General features: G+C 41.5%; 1 protein-coding gene across 1 annotated transcript; it reads left to right on the top strand.

The window, feature by feature from the left end:
* The first annotated feature begins 18,780 nt into the window (after nt 1–18,780).
* On the top strand, nt 18,781–26,418 carry SOX11 (SRY-box transcription factor 11). Its single transcript, XM_086875930.1, has one exon. It carries the CDS (start codon nt 19,017–19,019, stop codon nt 20,226–20,228), a length of 1,212 nt encoding a protein of 403 aa, XP_086732056.1. The 5' UTR covers nt 18,781–19,016; the 3' UTR covers nt 20,229–26,418.
* The last annotated feature ends 895 nt before the right edge of the window (nt 26,419–27,313 follow it).

Genomic DNA, 27,313 nt, shown 5'->3' with positions numbered 1-27,313 from the left:
TTGTGCTGCCCACAGCAGCAGCTTGGTGTCTGTCCCCACCACCACATACCCTGGCCAACGAGCCACACTTGCACTGACCTCCCAGCCATGGAGAAAAGCCCATTTCCAGACCAAACCAACATAGCTGGTAAGTGATGAAGGCAACTGTTATGGCCAGACAAGCACTGAAAAAATTCTATTGGATTTTAGGATTGCTAAAGTGGCTTTCTTCTGATTTATGCAGTGTGCATCTTTAACTGCCCTTCCCCTGACAGATGAGTACTTTTAAAACTAAACAAACACACAGTGTGCCCAAGCATGTCATCAAATGACCTCCTGCTACCATTATTGATGAGTTACACCTGTTTGCCAACAAAAACCCTCCTTATCACTGTCATGTGAGTAATCAGGTAAATGTTTGAGTAAATAAGTCTGCCCAGCATGAGGCCCTGGCAGCTCTCTGCACCGGATGCAGAGGAAAACCCTCTAGAGCTAGTGAGGAGGTAAGGCTCCCCAGTGGCAGAGAAGTTCATTGCTGGTTGTTTAACCATGTTCCTAAAGAGCTGCTGTAAGGACTAAACTAAATTTAAAAACTAAATTTTACAGGTCACAGTTTCCTCTAATTGAGATTCTGGCATGGCACAAAGGAAGACACAGACACACACACACACACACACAAATGTTGGTATTCACAGGCACCCCATCAAAGCAGTCCCTGCTGACCTGGGTCAGGCTGGGAGTGACACAAACAGCAAGGTGGGGCACCCCCAAGCCCAGCTGTGAACGGCAGCACGGATAATGTTATGGCAACAATAAATTAGCCTTCTGTCCACACAGGAAAAAGGCTCTCATGTCTGCTATTCACCCACCTGTGAGGGAACCTGAGCCCTGGGGGCTTTCCAGCTGCTGGGGCAGTCCCTGGAAACACAGTGACCAAGGACTGCAGTATTTGTTAACAGACTGTCTCAGGTAGTGTCAGAACCAGCTAAATAATGCTTGTGTTAAGATAGCGTATGCTTGTGATGAATGCACGGAATAAAAGAAGGATTTGAGAGCCCAGCTGAGCAAAGCAAGCAGTCAGAATTTGGCAGCTCCAAAAGAAAACACACTCAGGAAGAGGATAGGTAAGAAAAAAGGAGTAATAGGACCCCTTCCCCACCCATTCCAAAGCATGTCTAGAACACACAAAGGAGCAATCTCTGTCATCACAGGCATTTTGTGCAGTCTTTTTTCAAATATCCCAGAGGAAGTGTGGCGCTGCCCTGCCCCTGCTTTAGCCCCTCTCTAAATATTACCACTTAGCATAGCCTAAGCGGAGTCAAGGTTGCTCTTTTTTTCTTTTTCTCTGAAAATTATTGCTTTGTTCACTACTGAAAATGATAGAGCCAAGTGTTTGTTTTGCTTACCTACTCAAAGAGTAGGTAAATTATTATCTGAAGTTCATGTCACAAATATATTTAGTTCTTATCTTTAGTAAACATTTAGTAACAGTGAAGTTCTCGTTATCAACAAGAGCTATGTACCTAAATCTCTTCGCTCCCACCCTGATGTCTTTTACTCCAGCGATGATAAAATGCTTTCAGTTACAGGGCTCTGCTCACACACAGACATGTGAAAAATGTGTGTGTCAATTGTGTGGCAGAGACACTGTACATTGCATTGCATTAGAGGGCTCGTGATAAAAATTGGTATGAATTATTGGAATACCAGAATGAGAACAGCTTAGAGGACAGTGTTCAGTACTGCAACATCTTCTAGTGCTGCTATAAATAAAGCCTTATAAACAATTCCATATTATGAACCCTAATTTCAGGAATTTATAACCTAGTTGTTAAAAAAAATCCTCCAGATAACATTTAGAAAAATTCTAAATTTAGATACAAATTTTACTGAATAAGTGCTTAGTTATGTCTACAAAATCTCTCTTTGTAAATCCATAATTTTTTACCTATCAGTATTTATCTAAGACTTGTCACACTGGCTTTAGGAACTCTTTCCAAAGACAGCATACACTCAAATTGTTAGCTAATGTTTATAATGGCAAAATTCAGTGTTGGAGTTTTGATTTCTTTATCTATTAAATCATGGTGTCATACTTAAAAAAGTAAAAATTCTCACACCTGAAATTCTGGAATTCCTTGGTGTGTGCCTTGTAGGTGACCAGTGAAAATGACCCTGTCCACTGTCTCTGCATTAGCACTAGAAATGAGCTGCACAGCCTGTTACTCTCCTTGAAAGAAGGGCTCAGGAGTGTAGTTATTCTCTGTACTTACAGATCTGGTGCTAAAGGTAAGGTATGAATATTGAAACCAAACCACTGTTTTTAAAAGGAGGATATATATTTGAGTCTCTGGGCTTGTGTATCTTTATGTGTTCTTCTAAATTAGTCAGAACATCTACCATCAGGGACATGGCTTATTACCTGTGCTCCAGCTGAGCAGAAAGCCCGGGTCTGGCAGCCCATCCAGTGGCCAGGACAATCCCTCCTCCACAGCCTGTGGCACAGGGGTAACACAAGCTGTGGCAGGGGGTGGAGGAGCTGGCCATTCAACATCTGCTCACGTTTCAGAGCTGAAGAAGCTCTTAGTCATCCTGATGAGTGCAGTAAGGTCTCATGGGAGCAGCACACCTCCATGGGGATCTCAGGAGATTGCTGCTGCCATGCTTATGTGTTCTCTGTTCCTGCATCAGCTCCTGTTTGTGTAACTGAATATTTGCCACTGATTGCAGAGGGACAAGCACTTCATCCTCTCTTTCTACTGTCCTCTCAGCCTAGTATCTGCACCCTGCTCCATAAACTCAATTTAAATCAAATGGAGGAGAAAGGACATGTTAGAAAGTCACAGAATGGTATTTGGATTTGCTAGGTACAACAAAGGATGCAAAGGATTAAATAAATAATAAAGTGTTGCAAAAGGCAAATGGATCTCTGCACTGTTCATTTCCCAAGTGCAATGAGATTTTTCACTGTTTATGACTTTAATCAAAAAACTGTAGAGAAGCAGTAGTCATCTCTAGTCAGAAAAACCTGTCAGGAAGAGAATATCAGCAAATGTTGCCAGGTATGAGAATAATTTCTAAAATCAACAGAGGCGTTCAGACATGCTACATCAAAATAGTGTTGTTTCAGACAAATGACAAGATATTTCTTTGTTTGGAATTTTGTGAGTATTTTGGGTGACACATTTTTAACATCAATTATTCAGAGCTATTATTTAGTGTAATGCATTTGGCTTCTTGCAAACTTTTAATAAATAGTAAGCAAAACAGAGAAACATTTGCAGTTAAAACTAAGAAAATAGGATAGGCTTATTAATTCTCTTTAGACTGTCAAACAGCAACAAATCAGTGGGGAAAAAAAAGAGTAGACTGATTTGAAAAACAAAAACAAAAATTAAAATAATGTATCAATACAACTTCACTGATGAAATTCACTGGGAAAAAAATGTGGTTTAGTTACTAGAAGTACCCTTCAGGTCCTGTGTGGAAGGAAATAACTGAGACCCATCAGGATGTGGAGGATCAGGCACTCTGGTTGCAGGTAAGGTTGAGTAAACCAGTGTTGGGTGCAAGAGGTGAAAAGAGAGGCACACTTAGCTCTGCACTCTTGCTTAAAGAGCTGCTTGTAAAGGTGTTGAGGTAAATAGTCACTTGCACAGTCTCCATATCCTGCATCAGTGCTGGGAGAAGTACAATAAATGATTTTGTGAGAGGGGAAAAAATTCAGGTTACTGAAACCCTTTCTATTAAAGTCTATTAAATAGTGTAAAAGTGTTTAACAAAAAAACCAAAAAGAACCAAAACAAAAACCAACAAACAAAACCCAAAAACCCCCTATGTACCCAGAGATTTACAACTACAGCTTTAGTAACATAGTCAAGGAATATAAAAAATGAAGAGTCACCTATCCCAGTGCCTCTGAACAGTATGCAAATCAGTCAGGAATGCCATATAAGAAAAAAAAAAATGCAGATAAGAGAAATATTTCCTGGCTCAAACACAAATTCCTCAAAAGCTAACATTTATCCAATATTCAATTCAGAATATAATATTGCTTTACAATTCCACTTTTCATGCTTAGTTTTTAGAGTTTAAAACACTGAAAGACACTTCCAAAAGACAGCTACTTTTCAATGCCTCTAGCAGGGTCTATCCTTGTTTTGAGCATATGCTTTCCCAGATAACACACACAAAAATATCCTCAATACATTCAAATCACTGTATTATCCTGAGAAATGGCTTGAATTAGGAGCAGTTCTGCAGAAATTAATACAGCTCCACAGACAGAGCAACAGCTCACATCCTTGTATTCTGACTACATTGCTAATTACATTAAACAGTTCTGTCTTCTTCCACTTCCTACTAGGAGTAGGCTCAAACTGGACATATCTCAATGAAATTTATACAATAAAGACAGAAAACTTAAGGGAGTAGATCATAAACTGCAGTATTCTTTTTTTAGTGGGGGTTTTGATAGTTTCAATTTCATAAGCAAAATGGTACAGATCCCATCAAATATTTATTCCTGCTCCCTGTAAGTGCTCTTCATCTTCTAAGAAGACAACTTGCAAGAGAAGAGTATTTGGTCCAATGATCATGAATTTTGTATCAAAGTTATTAGTTCATAGCTTTAATGCTCAAATAGTTGTTTGTAGTGCTCTCAGCTAATTGGAGAAATATTTTCTGTTTAATTTACAAAACTTGTGATTTCTGTGACAGCGTCAGAAATATTCTTTTGAGAAACAGGGCTCTTTCCTAGCATCAGAGGTACAGGAAACCTTATGGTCCAGCAGCTACCAAAGCAATTTCAGGCTGGATAACATTCTCATTATTTGGCAGTTTTCTGTGTGCTTTGCAACAGGGAATTCCTAAAAAAAACCCCCACGTATGTACTCAACATTCAATCAGAAAACAAAGAAGATAGAGGAAACAAAGAGGGAAAAAATAAGGACATTCAGACTAACAGTCCTAAATCCCTCTCCATTAAGTGGAGCAAAGTTACTACAACCACAGATGAGCATTACTGCAATACTGCAGAAGAGCAAATGCAAGAGTGCCAGACGATGCCTCATCTTGTACCACCTTGTGACTCAAGCCAAATGGGAATGTGGATTACGAAAGTGCTTGGCTTGAGATGGTGATAATGGGAAGCTCAGTCTGAACCAAACACCTCATCCTCCTGGCTTGGTTAGGTTGATGTCTCTGGGGATGCTGGAGAAGCCTGGGCCTGAGTGAGACCTGGAGCTTCAGGTGATTTGGTGATCTGTGTGTACCCTGTGAGAGACTGAATTAGGTCACTTGGCTGGCAGAGTGATTGCTATTGCGAAAGAGTGCTGCATTAGAAAAATGGTGTGAAAACAGATGACTATTGATTTGGTAAATGCAAGTGAGGTACTGGTGAAATACATAATCTAGTATGCATACTTTTGTGATAACAATCGTATTTATCCCTTAGATATTATGGCTTCTTGAGAAATTTTCTGTTTGTATAAATTTGTGCTTAGGCACCTTATAAAAGTCGAGCTGTGCCAGCACAATAGCCCGTAAAGAAAACACAGTTTCGAGAACTGGATTAGAGATTTTGTGGTTTGCCGTCTTAATGTAGTGCCACTCAAAAATACCAAAACCAGATTTTGAGACCTTGAACAGCCTTTCATGAGATGCAACCAGACCTTCTTCCTTTCTAAAAGCACTCATCAGAAGTGGATCATTAGTTTGATATCAGGTGAATCCAGCTGCTTCCTCTCCATATACACATTCAGAGAATATGAAAGCCTTTCTAAAACATTGCCAGCAGAAAATGCACAGCAGAAATTCAAAGGATTTCAGTACAGAGTTTTAGCTCTGAATTTTTTTCCCTCAAAGTGCCACAAGAGATAACATATTAATCATTTGTCAAATTACTATTTTCAAATCCAAGCTGTTCATTATTTTTAGTTATTTAGTTGCATGAGGATAGAAAATGTCGTTTATCAATTTTTAAAATATTTTCTACCTATTTCACATAAAAAGCAGATCAGGCCAAATGTTCAGCAAATTAGAGAAAAGACACTGACTTTCAAGTTGTTTAAAAGGTGAATTTCAAATATACAAAAATATTTTAGGATAAAAATGTTGTCATTCACTTACATCTAGAAAACAGACCTGGCAGACTGCTATAACAGGATGGTTGCACATAATTTTGAATATTGTATTAATAAAGCCAGCTGTAAATAAGGATGGTGGCTGTGCTAGATAACTGTGAATATTAGGCACTAATAAAATTAGTATTAAAAGTAGTTGTGGCTTCAGAAATTTACTCCTGTAGTTCTGATTTGTAAGTAGAATCTATAATGAAATAATAACCTGAACTGCAAATCCACAACAGTCTTCATAGTTAATCAAATGACCCTCCACTAAATTAAGTTTGCCACATAAAGTTAATTCCTTGTAAAAGTGTACAATGTTTGCAAAAAAAAAGCATTATGAAGACAACTCCTTACACTTATAGCAATTTAGTCACTACTAATTTTTGATTTGTGAATGAAAAAAGTATTGTATATTTAGGGGAATTCCTTATGTCTTTTCCACAGTGCTGCAAAGAGAAACTGTTGCTGGATAGGTAAGCTCCTATTCAGCTTATCTGAAATACAGTAATGCAAGCAAAGAAATGTGTTTCTAAGTTTTTAGGAATTTGTAGTTGTTGTGTTAGGATCCTTCAAAGAATTTTTTTTTTTTCTGCTTATGCTCCATTTACAAAGGGGCAAATGATTGAATTTGCTTCACTGAATTGAACTTATACAGCTTCCTGCTGGGTTCTGGGGAGCATTTATGGAACACCACCTGGAGGGCAGCTGCTCTTTTCTCCTAGGCCTGAATATCATTAAATTTCAGCAGCAACATGACACACTGTAGAAAATTTTGTTTTAAGACTGCACTCTTCTGTGCTGTTGTTGTCAAGAGCAAAGAGAAGTGGGGGCAGGGAGGCATTTCTGGAAAGCAAGAGTGATAGATTTCACTGCCTTGTCAGCAAATGCCCACAACCAGGAAGAGCAGAAGGACTACAAGTATAAAACTGACCTTTATTTTTTTTTTTTTTTTTTTTGACAGTGGGTGGAAAAATAGAAATCTGGAAGAAATGTATTTTGAAACAGTACATTGTCTTTTTGTAAATATAGGTAACTATATTATATTCAAATGTTGAAACATTTGAAGCATTCACAATTTAACTTCACATTTGAGCAGCAGAATATCTTCATTTAAAAGAGAAGAGCAATTGCTAACCGTATCTTACACCTGTGGCTGACACTGGAGCTACCCTAGGAACTCATTTTCTGGTAGCTATTTGCTTAAGCATTTCACTACCAGATAAAACTGAAGACAAGACTGCAGTGAAATGCTGTGAAACACTGCATAATGCCTATGTCCAAAGGGACCAAGTAACTGCAGCTCAGACCCTCTACGGATTTTACACATTTTGAACAAGCTTTTTTCATTATTGTTAAGAAACCTTTTGTACCAAGAGGAGAGGTAAGATGGGACCAGCTTGCAGCAGCTCACATCTGTTGCTGTGCTTCAGGTTTTTTTTCCATCCTCTACTTTCCAGCCTTTAAGCATCAAACCCAATGTGAAGAAAGGACTGCATTCCCTTGGGAATCACAGCACAGTCCAGTTCTCTGCACTTCTTATATTCCCTCAAGTCTACAGAGGCCATCTTGCTAGTGGGAGCAGAAAAACTGGCACAATGGTCAGAGAGAACAATCTGTATACAGTAAATGTTACCAATGTGATTTACCTGCTCAGTGCCTTGCAATAAAATTTTAGTATTTTTAAGTGGACTATGACACTTAACTCCTACTTTTGCACATTTTGACCTCTACATTTCTCTCCTTCTTTCCATGCTGCACCTTTTCTCCTTACCCTCTTTGCCAATTGCATCAGCTCCTGATTCCTCTCTCATTCCTCCTTAGTTCACCACTAAAATGCCTAACAGCAACACAAGATGGTCTCAAAAATGATCTGGAATATTGTAGAACTGACCACCAATTAATAGTGCTGTGCCATGATATTGAATACCATAAATGATTGACAATTCCTTCTCAAAGCAAAATTCAGAAATAGTGATTTTGACAAAATCATACTGTTACTGAAAATGCATTGCTTTCAACAGCAATGAGAAATTACTGTTACAGATGAGAAAATCTCAATAAACTTAAAATTCACGTTTCTTGTTCATTTAATTTAAAAGCTAGCTTCAAATAGAACAGTTGACACAAAGTTATGTTACTTTCTTGCAAACTGAAATATCTATACCCTCATGCAACCTTTCTAAATCAGAAGTTTTTATAGAACTCTTCATGAGCAGCATTTCAAACAACAGTTCCAGTTTTGGAACTGGGTAGTGTTTCAAAATTCACAGTGACTACAAGTACTGGCACTTTGAGAACAACAAAGGACCCCAGATCTGAACCAAACAATCACTAGACTAGGCGGAGTGCCAGACAGAGGCAGCAGGTCATGGATAAATATTTTGGGTTCCTGAGAGGAACAGTGGAATGGTGACTACCTGACTTGGACCTGATGGCTTAAGAGTGTAGTCAGAACTGGCTTTCCCTCATAGCCACCAGAACCACTAATGCTAATTTTTTTGCAAGAAAAGGTATTTGAAACAATTTTAAGTCTTCAGTATTAGCTTAAGAAAGCACTAAAGATCAGTGTTGGTAAAGCAGCTCTTATCACTGAGATTACACTGAGTAGGAGCTTCAGGACCAGCACTTCCAGCTGATCTGGAATCCTAGATTTAAATACAAAATTATTTTGTTTCTTGAGGGGAAACAATATTTGCCATTCTGAAAGCCAGAAGGGCCCAGGTGGGAAAGAGGCAGATTCCAAGTGGGGGGTGAGGATGCTAAACTGTCTTCCAAAAGGAAGCAAGAATCAGGCACACATTGTCCATTTTCCCTTAGTGCCCAGGGAAAGGCTTTTTCTATATTGCAAGAAAACTCATACTTAGTAAAGTTCGACATTGAATTTGTCTATATTTTTTCTGCCAGAGCAATCTTGCTGGAAATAAAAACCTGCATACAATGAGCACCAAATAATGGATTTTCAAACTAGCATGGAAATGAAAAAGATCTCTCTGGGTAAGACTGGTGTCTAGATAAAATGTAAATTCAATCTCTCTGTGAAGCACTTGTGGATAATCAGAAATGCATACAGTCACTAAAATACATTACCAGAATAACACAGAAATGGAACAACATCACAGTATTTTTTTTCCCTGCTGGAGAATAGAAGTAGATAGTTCTCCCAAATAATTACCTATTTCAAGAGAAAAACTGTTGACATACATAAAAACCCCATGCTTCCTTTTCACATATCCCACTCCTTGGGCTGGCTCCAGTTTTGATCTTTACCCTGTCCCCAAATGGGAGCAATTGAATGGTACAAGCTGTCTTTTCAAACGTGACTCCTCAGCATTCTTATTCATTTAGTCTCAGGACTGCGGTGAAGAGTCCACAGGACACTAATGGGGAAAATTCCAGGGCTATTCCTGTCCTGCCAGGCTCATTGTGTAGCCTTAGATAAATTATCTTAGCACTAGTTTAGACCTTCCTTTTCTGCTTTGTTTTGTTTATCTGTAAATTGCCAAATGAAGAGCTGGGAGAGCACTCTGAACTGTGTAGCTAGTTAGCTACACACCTGCTTCTCTTGAAGTCTGGGAAGTGAAGGAGAAAGGAGATACAGGGTATTGCAGAAAGGGTTGAACAGACTTCTGTTAATCTTATTCTCAAGAGACAGGGTTCTTTACTGCGAATTTACTGTGCAAGGTGAGGCATATACTGGACTGTTTGTACCTCAGTGAAGGGTCTGGGCATGTACAAAGTATTTGGGGAAAGTCTGTGCTTAATGAATAGTTTTCTCTACACACTACTTAGCTGACAGCAGAGATATTCCCCCAGGTCACACAGCCAGGCCCTTCCAGGCAAAGCAGAAAACAGAAATCATGAAGAGTATCATGAAGAGTATTCATGAATCATGAATCCCTGTACCATCCTTTTCTGACCAGTACTGATGGTGTAGGGAGAACCCCAAAACTGCACCTGCCTTCTATAAATTGCTGATAATAATTTCTTACCTCAGACTTCACACTGTCACAAAATATCAACTGCTGTGCAAAGAGCAAGTACAATTAATTATTAATTTTTTGGTTTATTATTGACTGACCACTTTGTCAAACAAACTGTATGATAACCTGTAATAAACTCTATTTGCTGCTCTGTCTTAACAATTCCTAGCACAGCAAAACTGAAAAAATAAGACCAAGTCTCATCTGGCTTACAAAGATCATTAGTAACCATGTCTTGTACACTAGAACTGGATTCGGGCCATGCTGACACAAGACAATCAGTTTTCTATACTTGCAGGATGCTGTAATGAAATGCCTGATTTGATGAAGTTAGAGGCGTTATGATATTTTCATCATTGTGTAATAAAGCATCAGGAAACCTTCAAGCCTCTAATGTTATTGAATATCTTGGTGGTGCTCATATTAACAGTGCACAGTTTGCAATGTAAGGGAAGGAGGAGGGAGGAGAACAGACAGTTTTCCAGTTTTTGGTTTAAGGTGAACAATCTCCCCCAAATTAATTTGTTCTCCATCCTTAGGCAATTGTTACAGCCAGGGTTTTGCATGCATCTCGAACCTCCTAGCATACCCATAAATAAGAAATGGTGGATAGAATAAGTAAATGTTTCTCATTTTCACTACAAAGCAAAGGCTATTAGGGAGAACAGTATGCTTGGGTTTTTTCAGTTACCTGGTTTTGGTGAATAGTTATATTCTTTGAGGAACTGAAAGAACACAAAGTGATTTTCATAATAATTAATAATGTGTTTTAATATGCATATACATTTCTAATAGATTAATGACCAAATTTATAAAAAAATTAATAAAAGTATAAAATTAAACCCAGTATTAACTGAAGTGCTACTTGCCCAGAGTCACATTCAGCATATTTAATTCATTCCTGAATTCAGTGGGGCTTCATATAGAAATAAAATGAACAGCATTTCTATCTGCCTTCATTGTGTAGCTACTGTACAATTTCTTTTGACTGCTGATATTATTTATAACTAGGAGGCTTATTTGTTTGTTTTCTATTTGGGAAAAAAATAGGCAATGAAACACTTGTTAAATTTATTTCTTTTTAAAACAATGGCAATAGAAAGATTTACATGGACATAACAAAACAAGGACATAAAGAGCTTTATAAAGAACTTCATATAACCTTTTTTTCTCTAAATTTATATAACCAATAAGAATATTATGTGGTTTGTTTCTTTGTTCAGTAATGAAGCTCTAATTTCCATTTTCACTGTACAGCTGTTGCACTTCTCTCACTTGGATTTTGCCTGCACAAGCCCAAGCTCAGCACTACCAGCAAGAACAGTCTGGAAGGAGAAGTCAGGGCAGCCCAAAAAGCCCATCCCAGCTTCTCCAAGCCGAGCTGTGCCAAAACCAGGCAGAAGTGGCTCAGATGGGAACATGGTCAGGGCACCTGGAGCTCTGAGTGGCTCCTGCCTATGCTAAGAAGGTTCACAGCTCCGTGGGAAGGAGGTTACCTTGTGCAGGCAGCACAGTGCACCGAGCTCACCGCCTGGGACTCCGTGCTGACCTGAGAGGACAGGTCACATTATGGCAATGTCCTTGGGTATACTCGATTTTCTGATTAGGAAATGGCACAAGACTTGGGTGGCATTTAGAGCAAGGTCCTTCTAAGCAAAATCCCTGCAAATTTTTGTAGAACCCTGCCTGCTGTCAGTCCTGTAAATTAAAATCTCTCAGGCATATGCCTTAGAGTGGCTTTTCACTTACTCTGTAATGTGTATCCAAAGGGCAGTGATGAGCAGATCCAAATCCAGTGAGCACATGGGACATGAGACTTGGTGAGTGTCTTTCCCGTAGGAGGTCATGGTGCTGCCTCCTTCATGATAGCAGTCCCAAAAAAACCCACAGTGTCCATTTTATAGGTTCCAATGTTATTTGGCTATCAGTAAGGGCTGGGCCAGCTGCAGCCCTCCACTGCTCTTTAGGAGGAAGGAAAAGCTAAATGATAAATCTCTGTGTCCATGCCTATTCAACTGTGCATATGCTTTGTATCTCCAATGGGTATATTGGTGTGATGCCTAATAAATACATTGTTAAGCATTTTTGTCACGTCCTTGCTAAATTTCCACATTCTAAAGAGCCTGATGGACTAAAAAGACTTCCTTCCCCTCTCCCACCCAACACAGTAAGCAAATCCATTACAATAAGAATGATTATCATTCTAGACTTCACGAAGAGAAGCTTTAAGCATATTGCATAAATTAAGTACAAGATGTAATAAATTCTGTATGAGTTGTAAATAGTCTGCAACTAAGCAGGTTAACTGGCACACAAGTGTGAAACAAGCAGGTTAACTGGCACACAAGTGTGAAATATTACACAGGGAAACCTGTGTGCCCTAAAAGACTACCCTAGGGTACTGACAAATTCTTTACAACATCAAATTAACCATATTAAGCAAACTGGCCCTGCAATTTAGCCAGAAAGTGTCTATAATTGGTTCAGAGTACAACACTTTTTCCTCAGAGACCTGCTAAAACACTGTGGATTTCAATGTCTATAGGCCAGCAATAGAAATGTATAGCATTATGAATACACTGTCACTTTGATTTGTTCTGATTTTTGTGGAAGATTTCATATCAATCAAAATAAAACATGTTAAAAACAAGTGTTTTCCATTTAATTTCATGTAACTGGTGGCTGAATAACTAATATTAAGATAATTTTTGTTAATTCACACATTAAACTTGCATTATTTTTTCATCAGAAACAAGTAAACATTTCCATTTAAACAATCCTAGAAACAGTAATTTCTGATATCAAATATCTGCAATATAATCTCTTACGGGATTCCCACCATGTTTTTCCAAGTATTATTTTCAGACACTTTTAATAAGAGACACATCTCTTCTAAATTGTTCTTCTGCCCTAAAGTGATTTGGTAAAAATGGCACAAGGGGCTCTGGATTCATTATCACACTGATTTTTCTACCCAATGAGCTCAGTTTGCAAGTAAATTTCTAACTGCCAGCTGCACAAACTCAGCCTGAGTCCTGGATCCCTTCCATCTCATGCATCACCACCAGTAATAAATGTCCTGTATGCCAGAATATGCCCTCTGTGGCATCTGTGCAATCCCAGTGCCATCCATGAATTTGCACAGGTGTTGCTGGGGCACACATTCAAATCAATAGGGTTACACACAAGTGGCTGAGGAAATCATCTCCCAAACAAAACTACAAGTACTACAATGATCTGTGGAATGGAAGGAGCCCTGCCTGACTCACAGGGCCAGGTTTTAATCTCACAACCAATAAGAAATGTATTTGTCTCAAAAACAAAAATCTGAGTGAGGTGCAATGCACATGGAACATCCCAATGCTATTTTTATGCTGCTACTTAGAGCATAAAATGCTTTTGAATGTACATGTTGCTCAAATAATATAGTTGGAATATTTTTTTTCTTTTAAATAAAATGCACTTTCCAATCAGGATATTATGAAAAATCAGAAAGTGGTGTATCTTGGTGTCTTAAAACATCTTGAGTAAGATCATTATGTCATGGCTGAGAGGAAATGGCCTGTCCATATTGTCCCAGTGAGACAGCACTGTCATCAAACAATGCTTTAGGGTAAGGTGTTGGAGCAACAACATACCCCAGGATGCCAGACCTGGACTCACCACACAGCTGCAAGAATAGGGTTACTTTCTGCTCCAGTTTAAAGACCTGGATTATTTCAACCCATGTACACAATCACTTTGTCTCTAGATGTCTTTGCTGATCATGTGTTTACAAACAGTAAGCAATGTTTCTAGAGCTATCTACAGACAGCAGGCAGTTCAAAATCAGTTATTTAGTCACAGCTCTGTTGTGTGGCCAGGAGCAGAGCTGGGCACTGGATGATGAGCTAGTGCAATAGTTAGATCTGGCATGAGGTGAGTTAGGAGCTGCTCCTGCTCTCACTAATAGCTTCTCTGGGCTCCAGCTGGACCCCTCCAGCAGCAGAGGACCACACTACCTGGGAAGACACCACACTTTGTGCTGAGAAACCAGAAAACCACCCTCAGACTGCCCTCACCAGAGTGGTACATGATACACATACTTTTGACAAAAATACATTTTTTTTGCAAACAAAATCGAGGTGAAATACATCTGGATACCTTTTTCCGTGTTTTCCAGTTTCAAACTGGATGTAATTTTTTTTTCTAGATTATGGTTAAACTAGTTTATCCTTTCAAATAATTACTCATTTTCAGTTAAATAAGCCTACTTTACCTCTTCATCTGAAGTTCGGTTGTGACACCTGTCTGCTCTGGGCACTTGCATTTTCAAAACAAAGACTTTGTGTAAACCAGCCTTACACAACCCAAGAGTATGGATACCATGCTGAAAGGAGAGGAGAGGATGTCATTTTCCTAGCAAGGACAATGAAGCTGGCTTTTTCATGTGAATTAAAGCAGCTTAAGATAAAAACACTAAGGCAGGGAAGATTTACCAAATCTGAAAAAGCACAGCCTGTGTGCCTTTTCACTATTTTACCCTGTGTTAGCTAACATGAAGACCACAGCTTATTTTTTTCCTCATGAATGCAAGACTCAAGGAATTTATGTTTATTCCCGAGAAGATCTCTAAGAAAATGTGTCTTTGAATTAACCTTGGGTGTGACCTCTCCTCTCAGAATTCATCATATGTTTTCTTTTAAGACAAAACCCTCTTGACACTGTAATTCTTTCTTCTTCCATTCTGGATCCACAGCTTGTGACTGAAACCACTTCCCACACCTTGCAGAAGGTGCGTAACTCCAGCTTTCCCACACGTTCCCCAGGCAAAGTCATTTTGGGCTCTCCAGGCAAAAATCTGCAGCACAATTCAGAGCAAGTAAGAAATAAATAGCCAAAAGAACACTGTACTCATAGTACTATTTATCATCAGAGTTAGCACAGTAAAAATCTCAGCTTTCAGTTTACTCAAATTTAACAGAGAGCAGGCACTCTAAGGAGAGGGAATATCCTCCACTTTTCTAAAACACTATTTCTTGAGCAACGAACCTTTTTTTGCTATATTTAATTTCTGTGTGGTAGTCAAAATCTTGTAAGGACTGCCTAAGGTCAGTCTCTTAAAAACATGCTTCGCTTCACCTTTCTAAGTACTGATGGGGGTGGATGGAGGCATGCTGGGTCCCATGCAGAGGGCCTATATTCCTGCAAGCAGCATTCCCTGCTGCCTTCAGGCCTTTGGAGGCATCTCACAGCTTCGGACACCTCAGTGCTTCCACTGCCAGTCTCATGCTGCAGGTCACTCAGAGTAACACACCCCCGAGCTAGAGCACTGGGATACCCAGTGTAGATTGAGACCCACAAAAACAGACTCCATCCAAGGGGTAAAGTGAATCCTTTAGTGAATCTGTTTAGTGAATCCTGTTTTACCTGTTCTTTTTCCCACTTTCTGGGGTAGCCCAGCCTCCTATTGACCTAGATAATGGGAAGATGATTATTCATTTGAATTTCAAAAGAACGAGTATTGGGCTGTTAGCTCTAACTGCTGCACTCTAATAGAAATATACATGCACCCATACAATTATTGAACTGCTTTTAGAACATAAAATTATTTAATTTTAACAGTAATATCTACTTATTCATGCACATATTTAAATCAGATTTCTAAAATCCCCGAGATTTTTTGTTTTATAGAGTGTGGCTATTATTTGTCAGTCTGTTTTCAGCTTTATTATCTTCCTAGAACTACCCTTAAAATACAACAAAAGCCAACCAAAACATAACATGAACAAGCATGAGAAAACAGTAATGCTGTTTATATTTAAAAAGATCACATTTGAGGAAAAATTGAAATGCTGCCAAGACGCTCATAAAATGAGATATAACACAAAAACAGCAAAATGGGATTTATGAAAATTACGTGATGCCCATAGTATTAATATGCATCTTCACATGAAGACATGGGCACATACGAAGGAGTGGAAATATCCCAGAAGACTGGTGTAATGACAGTGGATTCAAATTGCACCAAAGCTTTATTAAAAATGAACCCTCCTGATCTTAATGTGTTAAATGTCAGATTCTGTCACCCTGGTGTATGGAGTCCCAATCATATCAATATTGATTATACGGCTTCCATTGCAATTGAGTGAAAATTTTCCAAAACAGTTTATGGCTTTTGTAAAACAATTTTTAAAAAATTGCAGTACTTTGTGAAAATGCATTGATTTGATTCACTTCACAGGAAATAAAGATTCAATTTTCATCAGCTTGGGTTTTATGTGACTATATGACATAATGAAATCTCCCATAAATGCCAACAACAAATTAAAACATTTTGACACTTTCCATTTTTCAAAATTATAACATTATTTCTATCTGGATTCAAAATGCATGTAAAACCTGGAGAATCTCTCACTAGGTATCTGAATACTGGCACTTACAAAAGAATACTAAGGAATAGGGTTAGGTGAGACATTGGTATTCTGCTGTCATCCTAGTAAAGGTCCCAGCAGCATCAAAGCTGCCTTTCCCCGAGGCAGTCGGGCACCTACACACTCCCGAGACTCCTGTCCACATCAGCGCTACAAGAAACATACTCTCATTTTTTACACAATCCTGGTGACACAGAAGGCTCTACAGTGTGCCCAGTCTGAGCAAATCCTCACCCGGATGGAGCAGGAAGTGCCAAACTCAGTCACTCCTCTTGGGAGGAATGCCCTGTCCTGCCAGCAGCCCTCCCCGGAGGGACCACAGCTGACCACAGCTGCCACAGGAACTCAGGCGCTCCCTCCCAGAGGTACTGCACCCTCTTCTCATGTGGTTTCTCTAAATTTTAACATTTTATGACAGGTTGAGAAGCCTGCCAGTCAAATTTTCCATTTTATCTCCTGTTTCTCAAAGGATAGACGTTATTATGGAGCTACATTGTACCACGAAGTGTAGTCCGAGGGACAGACAGAGGTGGCAACAAGCCACAAGAGCAGAAATCATGTCTGGGGGAAGCCATGGAGAGGCAGAGCACTATTTTTCAAAATCCATCTTCACAATGAAGTAACTGAACTTTCTTCAGCTATGCCCTTTTCCTTCTCTCTACTCCGTGCACCCAGCTGGGGTCAGGAAAGGAAAGTGACATAATACTGCGGATCTGCCTTAAATGCATCCTTCAAACTCCACCTGACTCCTGGCAAGTGCAGCTGAGACCTGGTAGCCCTGACCTATCCATACAGCCAGAAGTGACGTTTTTGCTTTTTTTTGTTCCTGTAACAGCACTAGCCACCCTGCAGCCCTATGATATCAGAGTCACATCATCCAAACACAGCAATTTTGCTGTAGTCTGAGGAAAATGAACCACTGGGATAATTAAGAGGATGATGTACCAGGGGACCTACTGCCCCATTAGCACCAGTTGATAGGATGTGCTCTGGCAGAGCAGAGGCTGTAATCACTCCTCTCGCTGTCCGTATACAGCCAGCAAACATCACAAACTTATCAAACTTTTTCTAATAACTGCAAACGGTGGCTGGAAAAGCACAAAGGAACCCAAAAAACAGTATGTGAACTCATTTCCAGCATACATTTTGCAATTAAAATGACCACAGGTGCATAGCACACTGTCACCTTTTGGATTTGAGACATTCTGCGATAAAATCAAACATGGGGTTATCCGGACAGGTGGATCCGCTACAGCGTCCTGAGTAACTTTCTGCTTCCGAGAAAACAAACACACAAACAAACAAACAAACAGAAAATCAGCACTGTTCGATGCTTTCTGTGTATTTTCACGCTGTACTTTGAAGAAGGCGCCTTTATCCTCTGCCTACACCACGCGGTCAGTGCTCCAGGAGGGTGCGACCATTCTCACGTCCCTGCTGCGGACAGCCCGGGCCTCCCGGGGGACAAGGGGACCCCCCCGGCCCCGGACACCGCCGACCACCAGGCCGGGCTTCGCCGAGGCACCCTCCGCATCCGCGGGGGACCGGGAGCGCACCAGGCTCTAGCCTGCATTCTCCCAGCCCCGTTCTCTGCCGACCAGACACCGAAGCAAGCCCTGGGAGGACAGGGAACCGAGGTGCCTGGAGCGCTCCTCCCGGGAGCAGCCCCGCCGCGGAGGCCCATGTGGGGAGCGCGGAGGCCGCCGTGCCCGCTGAGATCCGCCCGCTCCCCGCGGCGGGGCGGCTCCGGGCCCGGCGGGGCCGCCACAGGAGCTGAGGCCGCGCCGCTGCGGCGGCCGCGGAGCGCCAGCGCCCCCTGCCGCCCGCCCCGAGCCACGCGGGGCTCGGCGGCCTCCGGAGAAAGCGAGACACGGGGGAGCCGCCGCCGCCCCTCACTGCACCGCCCCGCACCGCACCGCACTGAACCGCTCCGCACCGCTACGCGCCCGGCTGCGGGGGCCAGCGGGCGAAGCCCCCCCACGACGGCACTGCCGACCCCCGGGCGGAGGGCCGCGCCACGCCGGGCCGGACCCGCCGAGAGCCGGGGAGCGCCGGCATCGCCTCCGCCCGCGGCCGCCCCCCGCGCGGGGGTGTGTCCGCGCCGCGCGCGGTGGGCGTGGCGGCGGGCGGTGCCGAGCGGCGCCATTGGCCGGCGGCGGCAGTGATGTCACCCATATGAGGCGCTGATAACGCGCGGGGCGCGGAGCCGGGAGTTTCGCAGAACGGGCAGCGCGCGCAGGGCGGGCGGCGGCGCGAGGCCGGGGACGGGCACAGCGCGCGCCCAGCGCACCAGCCCAGCCGCGCCCGACCCGGCCCGGCCCCACCGCCGGCGCTGCGGTGCGGGCGGCACAGCCACAGCGCCCGCCCGGCCCCGTCCGCGGGCTCCGCCTCGCCGCGCGGCGCACGGAGGAGCTCGGCGCGGCTCGTAGCAGGGGCAAGGTGCGGCGGTGGGAGGGGGCGGCGGCGGAGCGGCTTTGTTGGCTCTGAGGGGAGCGGCGCCTCGGCGAGAGCCCACCATGGTGCAGCAGGCGGAGAGTACGGAGGCGGAGAGCAACCTGCCCCGGGAAGCGATGGACACCGAAGAGGGCGAGTTCATGGCTTGCAGCCCCGTCGCTTTAGACGAGAGCGACCCGGACTGGTGCAAAACGGCGTCGGGGCACATAAAGAGACCGATGAACGCGTTCATGGTGTGGTCCAAGATCGAGCGGAGAAAAATCATGGAGCAGTCCCCGGACATGCACAACGCCGAGATCTCCAAGCGCCTGGGCAAGCGGTGGAAAATGCTGAAGGACAGCGAGAAGATCCCTTTCATCCGGGAGGCTGAGAGGCTGCGGCTCAAGCACATGGCTGATTACCCCGACTACAAGTACCGTCCCAGGAAAAAGCCCAAAATGGACCCGTCGGCCAAGCCCAACGCCAGCCAAAGTCCCGAGAAAAACGCGCCCGCCAGCAGCGGCGGCAGCAAGAGCGCCAAGAGCTCCAGCAAGAAGTGCAGCAAGCTGAAAGCCTCCTCCGGCTCCTCGCCCCCCAAGCCGGGAGCCAAAGCCGCCCACCACGGGGACTACGCGGGAGACGAGTACGTGTTCGGCACTCTGAAAGTGAGCAGCAAGACGGTCAAGTGCGTCTTCATGGACGAGGAGGAGGATGAGGAGGAGGACGAGGACGAGCTGCAGCTGCGGATCAAGCAGGAGGCGGAGGAGGAGGATGAGGACGAGGAGCCGGGGCCGCAGCAGCTGCGGCGGTACAACGTGGCCAAAGTGCCGGCCAGCCCCACCTTGAGCTCCTCGGCGGAGTCCACCGAGGGGGCCAGCCTGTACGAGGAGGTGCGGGGCGGCGCCGCGGCGGCGGGCGGCGGCAGCAGACTCTACTACAGCTTCAAGAACATCACCAAGCAGGGCCCGCCGCCGCCGCAGCAGCCGCCCGGCCTCTCCCCGGCCTCCTCCCGCTCCATCTCCACCTCGTCGGCCGGTAGCGAGGAGGCGGACGACCTGCTCTTCGACCTCAGCCTCAACTTCTCCCAGCACGGCCACGCCGCCGCCGAGCTGGGGGCGGGCGCAGCCGCCGGCAACCTCTCCCTCTCGCTGGTGGACAAGGACCTGGACTCCTTCAGCGAGGGCAGCCTCGGCTCCCACTTCGAATTCCCCGACTACTGTACCCCGGAGCTGAGCGAGATGATCGCGGGCGACTGGCTGGAAGCGAACTTCTCCGACCTGGTGTTCACGTACTGAGCGGGGGCGGCGGCGAGAGCGGCGGAGCTGGAGCTGCGCGACGCCGGCGATGATGATGATGATGATCATGATAATGATTAAAAAAATAAGTCTTGTTTTCTTTTTTAAAAAAAAAAAAAAATCTCGAAGTTAGTTCCGAGCCCGGGAGTTGTGATTTTATTTTTTTTTTGTTTGTTTGTTTTTGTGTTTTTTTTATTTTTATTACGTTTGGTGATCACAACAACAACAGCAAAGGCAAATGGGACTGGGGGAAAAATGATACAGAAGGCGCTGTTTGAAGCTTGTCGGTCTCTGATTGAAGTCTGGAAGATGGTCTGCAAAGAAGTCTTTTGGCAGCACAACTGTTACTCAAGGGGGTTTGTGGATTTTTTATTTTTTTTTTTCCCGTGAGAGATCTTAACGAACTGTTATGATTTTTTTATTTTTATTTTTTTTCCGAAAGGGACCATTGCAACTTTTTTTGGAGGGAGAAAACTGATGTCTTCTATGCATCCGATTCTTAACAAAGCTGCAGGGAGCTTGAAAAAATGCAGACTGTACAAACGCTTACAAATAACTGAACTGACTTAAGATCAGAGTTTACTTTTCAGATCAAATTGTTTATGGTTTTACAAATGTGATTTCTACTTGCCAACTTTTTTTTTTTTTGTAACTTGTTCCCTTATACCTCCTTGATTGAATACCAGACAGCCTAGACCTCAGTACAAAAAGGTATTGAAACATTTTTGATACATAACAGACCTCAGTCTTTTTTAAAAATTAATATATTTTCAGGCGTATTTTTGTACAGTGAAAAGGGAACATTCTTGCTGTGTTTTTTCAGTAAGACTTTTCAGGCACTTCTTCCCTTTTATTTTCTTTGTTTTTCTCTGTTTTTAGCATGCAAGTTTGTTGGTACGTTACGTCCTGGTTTTAAAAGGATTAAAATTTTAAAAAATAATCCTTGCATCTAAAGGCCTTGTGGTTTAAAAAAAGAAAAAAGAAAAGAAACAAACACTTTTTTTGTACAGCTATAGTTCAGATTTGTTCAATATTTGTAGGTAAAGATTTATTGAAAATGGTGATATAGACCTCAGAGCTGTTATCTTAGTTTAAAAGATTGTATATGTACTGTACTATAGTAGGATTTTATGTATCTCATACGCTGTGATATGTGGATGGGGCCCCAGATGGAAGGTATGAAACTGGATTCTCGATTTTAGCAAAAAAAAAAAAAAAGAAAAAAGGCACATAGTTTAAAAAGTTTCTCATGTTGTGCAATATAATCTAAAGTACAGACCATCTGCATATTTTGTAGCAAATGATGGCAAAAGCAGACTTGTGCACTGTCAACATCATAGCCTGTTTTTTTTTTTTTTTTTAAATGCTGAAAGTCTGTATCTTTACAATTTTAATAAATCAGCTGGAACTGATAGAAACTCGTATCGCAATTAGTGTCTGTAGCAGTAACGCTGGAGATGCCGTGCTGTCACCCCTGGCCCGCGGAGGAGCGGTAGCTGTATGCAGGCTGTTGTGCTCCATCAGAGCTAGGGAGGAGGAGAGTCAGGGCTGCTTCTTTTCCCTTTTTTTCCCTCCTCTCGTGCTTTTTTCCCACCGGCTTTGCTCCGCGGGGCCGGGCTTTGCTGGCTGCTGGCTGCTCGGGCAGCGGCAGGCTGGCTCGCCCCGGGTGTTTTCGGCTCTGCCGCTGTCCCCGCTCCCGGGGCGGCCCCGGGCCCCGCAGCCGCTCCCGGGGCGGGGGCTCCGGGCGGGGGCCGCGCTCAGCAATGCCGGGAAGGCGACTCGCCCCCTCTGCATGCTCCCGGGCTTCCCCCCGCGGGGCTTTTTCCTCCCCCTCTCCCGTTTCTGAGGAACAGCCTGGGCCAGACTGGAGGTGGAGATGCTGAGGGTAGCGGTGCTGCATCTCCTCCGCCCCGGGCAGCGCTCGGCCCGCCGGGGTGGCCCCGGCCTCTCGGGCAGGCAGGGCAGGGGAAGGGGCTGCGAGCTTCGGCTGTAGGTAAGCAGACTTTGTCAGTGTGCTTTTTTTTTTATTTTTTTTTTTTTTTTAGACTCTAGGAGCCATCGGATTTCAGCTGCGTGCTCTGAAATAGCTGCTGATGGCAATAAACAGACTCATGAGGTGGAAGTTTGTTTCTCAAGAAGTTTACTTTTTATATCTGATAGGCATTGGTAAATTATTACTACTTTTTGTTTTTTCTCCGCTAATTAATGATCCAGCTGTTTACAGGGACAATTCACTGTGCTGGTATTTTGGTGGCAACCACTGCTACAGGCTTTCAGACTTGCTGAAATGAAAATCCTGCATACGCATTTGTAAGGCATAATAAAACATAACATTAAAACCTGCATGCATGTTATGTTTAATCAAAGACAACTCTTAGGCATTTAAGTGGTGAGATATCTTACTTTAGGTTAGTTAAACTGGTAGTAAAATGATTAATATAATCTGATCTCTTTCTAATAATAATAATAATAATAATAAAACACTCATGATTCTAAATAAAAGTTGTTTGGCCTAAATCTTTGCTATCAGAAAAGAGATATAGCATATCTGGGAACTCAAATTTATGTCTTGCATTGTGATAATTCTTTATGAGAAACTGTGTTTTAAAACAAACTTAATTACAATATACAAGATATCCTTGGCAATGGATAGTCCTCAATAAAACAGAGTTTCTTGAATTTTCAGTTTTTGGTCTCAAATGATTAGTGTGTTCTCCATGTAATAACTTAGAAATCAGATTGAAAACAAATGACATTTATCTCTTCTAAGGCAAAAGACTGAAAGACAATAGATACACTGAAGTGCTCTAGCCTAGCCATTCACTATTCTGCTATCAAAAATCCTGTTTTGAGCTAGAGTGATGGAGTAAGTTGATCAGGTTCTAAGTCTTAAAACTGAGCCAAAATTCTCTTAGTAATTCTTCAAGCTATCATGAGGGTAGGGTGACTTGTTCTTTCAGTCCCTTTCTTCTGATATGCATCCTTGTTTATTAAAGTGATAATAGGCAGTGTCATTAAACATTTGTGCTTTACAGATGTTCAATGAGTTATGAATGATTATGGTCAAATACAGGCTGCATTTAGTTTGCATTGTAATAAGGTCTGTGTCTCAGCCTACAAAAGTTTTGACTTGCGTATATTTTTGGAAGCTGTTTTTAAAATTACCATTTAAAATATTACTCAAGGATAGCTGATTTAAATTGTCCAATTAAAGAGCAGTCAGGCATATTTTAAAAGAGCAACAGGTCTACTTTAGTCAAAGAATATAATAGCCACTCAGAAGTATATCTTTTCTTTCTTCTAAATGGGAATTGTACTGTACTATATCAGAGGAATATTTTGAGTGAAGGTATATGGTGCAGGGAAACAATTTTTTTGGCCAAACACTTGAGTTGCTTTTATTTTAGAGTTTATTATTGCATATTGTTCAAGAAAAAATTAGGTAGTGTTCTGTTTAAGCCACTGCATAGTTAGGGCTGAAGTTTGATGCTGTTGAATGCCTAAGCTCCTGCTTATCTCAGTGAGAGTAAAAAACAATCTTTTACTCATGAAAAATATCTGTTAAGCTACTCCTTTTTATTTTGTCGTTAATAATATTCATATCTTGTTTCTCTTTCTTTTTTTTTTTTTTTGTGTGTGTACATAGGAATCTTTGTTGACATGCTAGAGCAGTCCTGTTGCAGGCCTGGTATCTCCTGTGGCCTTTTTCCCCACATTCCTTGCATTTGTCTCTGTACAATACTACTCTACATGTAATAGGACTCAGTGATAGAAGGGAGAAAAATGAACTTTTCCATGTCGAAAGACAATTTCCTTACTAACACTGAGGATGTCAATTCAATGTAAAACTAATCAAATATGCTGATTCTTTTTATTTTTAAAATGAACATTTTTTGCAAACTTTTTTTCCCCTTTTTGATGTTTTTACTCTGTTTTTTTTCCCTTCCTTTTAAAAGAACCACAATTAAGAAATACTTTCTTTCCTTAAGTGCAGTCTTTTACAAATGTGGTAGAAAGGCTCATTCCAAGCGTCCTTTAAGTGCTACATGCTCTTTAGGCATTCACTGACATTCAGATGAAACTTCAAGTCTATTGAATGTGATTTGCATGCGTGCAGTATGATCCTTCACTCCTGCCTTTTTGAGGAAAGTGCAACTCTCTTGTTACACCGGGGGAAAACTGGTGTGGGGTCAAAGTCAGGGCCATATAAGTTTTAGGTGTTTGATAATCAAAACAGTTCATGAATTCCGTTTTACATCTTCACAATTGTTGCCTAGTAAGGCCTTAAACCTGCTCTGGTTAAAAAAAAAATAAAAAATTCTCATTGAGCTTAATGGGAGTTTTTGCCTCAAGGGCTGCTGGCAGGATAGGTGTCTTAGCTTCTCCTAACCTTCATTTGTAAGAATGGCCAGGAAAAAATAAAACAACAAAAACTTAATACAATGAGTTGCCTTACATTTCCCCTACTATACAGTTGTATTTCTTTGATTAGTTTCCTTTCCCCTCACTCACATCCAAGGCTGTGATTGTTTTTGTTTTTAATTTTTTTGCACACTACCTATACCAATTAACTGCCTAATTAGTTTTATCTTCTCTACATGGATGCAGTGAATTTGTAAGAGAATTTCACAAGCAAGTAGTTTTTTAGTGAGTTTAAAGTAAATAGAGTTTTAAAGACCTATTTTTATATTCAATATAAAGCACAAATGTGCAGAAAATGTAGAATGACTTACAAAAAGGGAAGCAAAAGTTCGTAATATTTCATGTATAAAAGTAATACCTTCTTTGGGGTGAGATTCTCTTAGAAAACCCAATACTTATGCCAGTGCAAAGATAGGAATATTTTAAAAACTCTTAGAAAAATTGTGATTGACAGCAATTTAAAAGGAATGACTTCTGTAGATACAAGGAAAACCCCTAAAGCAATATGGATAAGAAGGGGTGAATGGTTTTCAATGATGAACAACAACCTGGAAGTGTGAGAATGGAGGTTTCAATCCTTATTAATTAATCAAATTTCTTCTTTTGTGGTTAGTTACATCTGGATTTTCTGTGAAGTGCAATCTTGCAGGATGAAAAAGTGCAAGGGTGCCAAAATTCTAAGACTAGTGGAAGCTCAGAAGCAGGCTTGATTTGGAATTATTGAATAAGGCTTTAGATTTTGGTAATTCACACTTCCAGTAAAATCAAGACATTGATTTACTGCTTGAAGAAATTTGATCAAGTAATAATGATTAATCCGGGAACTCCCATTGTCACAATTTGTTTTCGTTTCCATCGTCCTGCTTATCTCCAAAACCAACTTGCCTCAACTCCTGGCAAAGCCAGGGAGAAGAGTTATATGCCATTGTTAGTTCATTTACAATTTGTATCTGGTTTTGCTCTTGTACATATGTTGGCGTTTTGGAGTCTTTACATAAATGCTGTGATACTTTTTTTCTTATTTCAATTTATTTTTTGGTGGGCTGTTTTAAAATGGAGGCCTGTTTTCCAATGTGGGACTTTTGATGGTTACAACATTTCAATGATGTTGCATGATGGCCACAGGTGGGGGAAATTGAATGTTTTAGAGCAGTTTTTCAAGCATGACAGTTTTAAAATATGTAATTTCAAAGACTTTTCAAGGCCACATGAAATTAGTTTTCATAGCCACTCCAGGTCTTGGGGGGAAAAGCTGAAAAGTACTTTTGTTTAGAAGTCTGAGTGATGGTGGGGGGGAAACCTTTTCTTGAGGTTTTTGCATGCCAGTGCACGGCCTATTGCTGTGAGAGAAGGAAGATGGTAAGGCTGCTTGAGGCAATGCACTGGAGGACAAAGTGTTTTCTAGCACTAGAAAAAGAAAATGCATGGCAAAGTTTTGTCTTCTAGTAGACTATATAGCATGCAGAGTTTAGTATGTGTCAAAACAGTGTATGACATTGCTGTATCAAAGTTGTAAAATTAAGCATTATTTATTGAAAACTATGTATTTTTTTTGTAAAAACCTGATCACCTAGAGGATTAATATCAGTGACTTGTGCTAGTGCTACAAACTTAACCAGCTTCTTTACTACAGTACTTGATATGCAGTGTTAATGCTCAGGGTTGAAACCAGTCCACTCCAATGTTTTTTTTGCAAGAGTTTTTAAATAAAGGAACAACATAATGCAATTGTTCAAAAGACTCTAATAAAAATGTGTGATCAATCTTCCTACGTGGTTTTATGTGGATTTTTCTTTTTCTGGTGTTGCATTTGGTAAATGCAATTCAGCTATTACAGTGAATCCACTCCTCATTCCGTGGGCACCTAAAGCTGAAAGTTAATGGGAATGTTATATCTCAGAAAAACCCTCGACAGGTAGTTATGGTCCAGGTAGTGTGTACTAAGTGCTGTTCTGGGCATGCCTGAGAGACACTGAAACACAGAATAAGTCAATTAGCTTCCTTCTTTTCTGGTTAAGACTCTGGATAAAACAATAAAATATTTTATGACAAACATTTTTAACTTTGCTTTAAACCTGACCATGAAAGAATGAAATAAAATGGATTACATGCCAGCAAACCCCATTTCTCTCTGTATCTTTTTCTACAAACAATTTACCATCTAAATGTATTTTGGCATAGAAAAAATCATTCTGTATTAAGATTCTAGTTATGAAAATGTTTTTATGAGAAACCTGTAATCAATTCTTGAAACTATAAAAAGGTGTTTTTAATGTGTTTATGTGGTGAAAGTTTGTTGTATATTAAATATTGTTTTATAGAAATGATGGAGTTATATTGTTACAAATTCAAAATTTGTAATTAATACAAGCCATCTATTGCAGAAATTAACCTTCTAAAGCTCCTGCCAGTAGACCTATTTCCATATCCCAGGAAATATACAAGATACATCTCTCAATTGTATTTAATGTCTGTACTCTGCAAGCTTACACAGGGTGGAAAATACCAACTAATAATACCTTCCTTTCTGCTGGAGGTGGGGAGTTGTTTGTTACCCTTAATACCCAGGAAATAATAGAAGATTTCTAATCAACTTCAGCTGCAGCTGATAGAAGCCTTTAGACCAGGGGAGAGTCAACTAAATAAATAAAAAAGTTCCAGAT

The sequence above is a fragment of the Cyanistes caeruleus genome, chromosome 2 (assembly GCF_971803275.1).
Source record: "Cyanistes caeruleus chromosome 2, bCyaCae1.hap1.1, whole genome shotgun sequence".
Taxonomy (NCBI): Eukaryota; Metazoa; Chordata; class Aves; order Passeriformes; family Paridae; genus Cyanistes; species Cyanistes caeruleus.
Note: the sequence above shows the minus strand (reverse complement) of the source record. Positions and strands in the feature narration are given on the sequence as shown.

Coding starts and splice junctions, on each gene's coding strand:
- SOX11 (XM_086875930.1), top strand. CDS start 19,017: ATGGTGCAGCAGGCGGAGAGTACGGAGGCGGAGAGCAACCTGCCCCGG.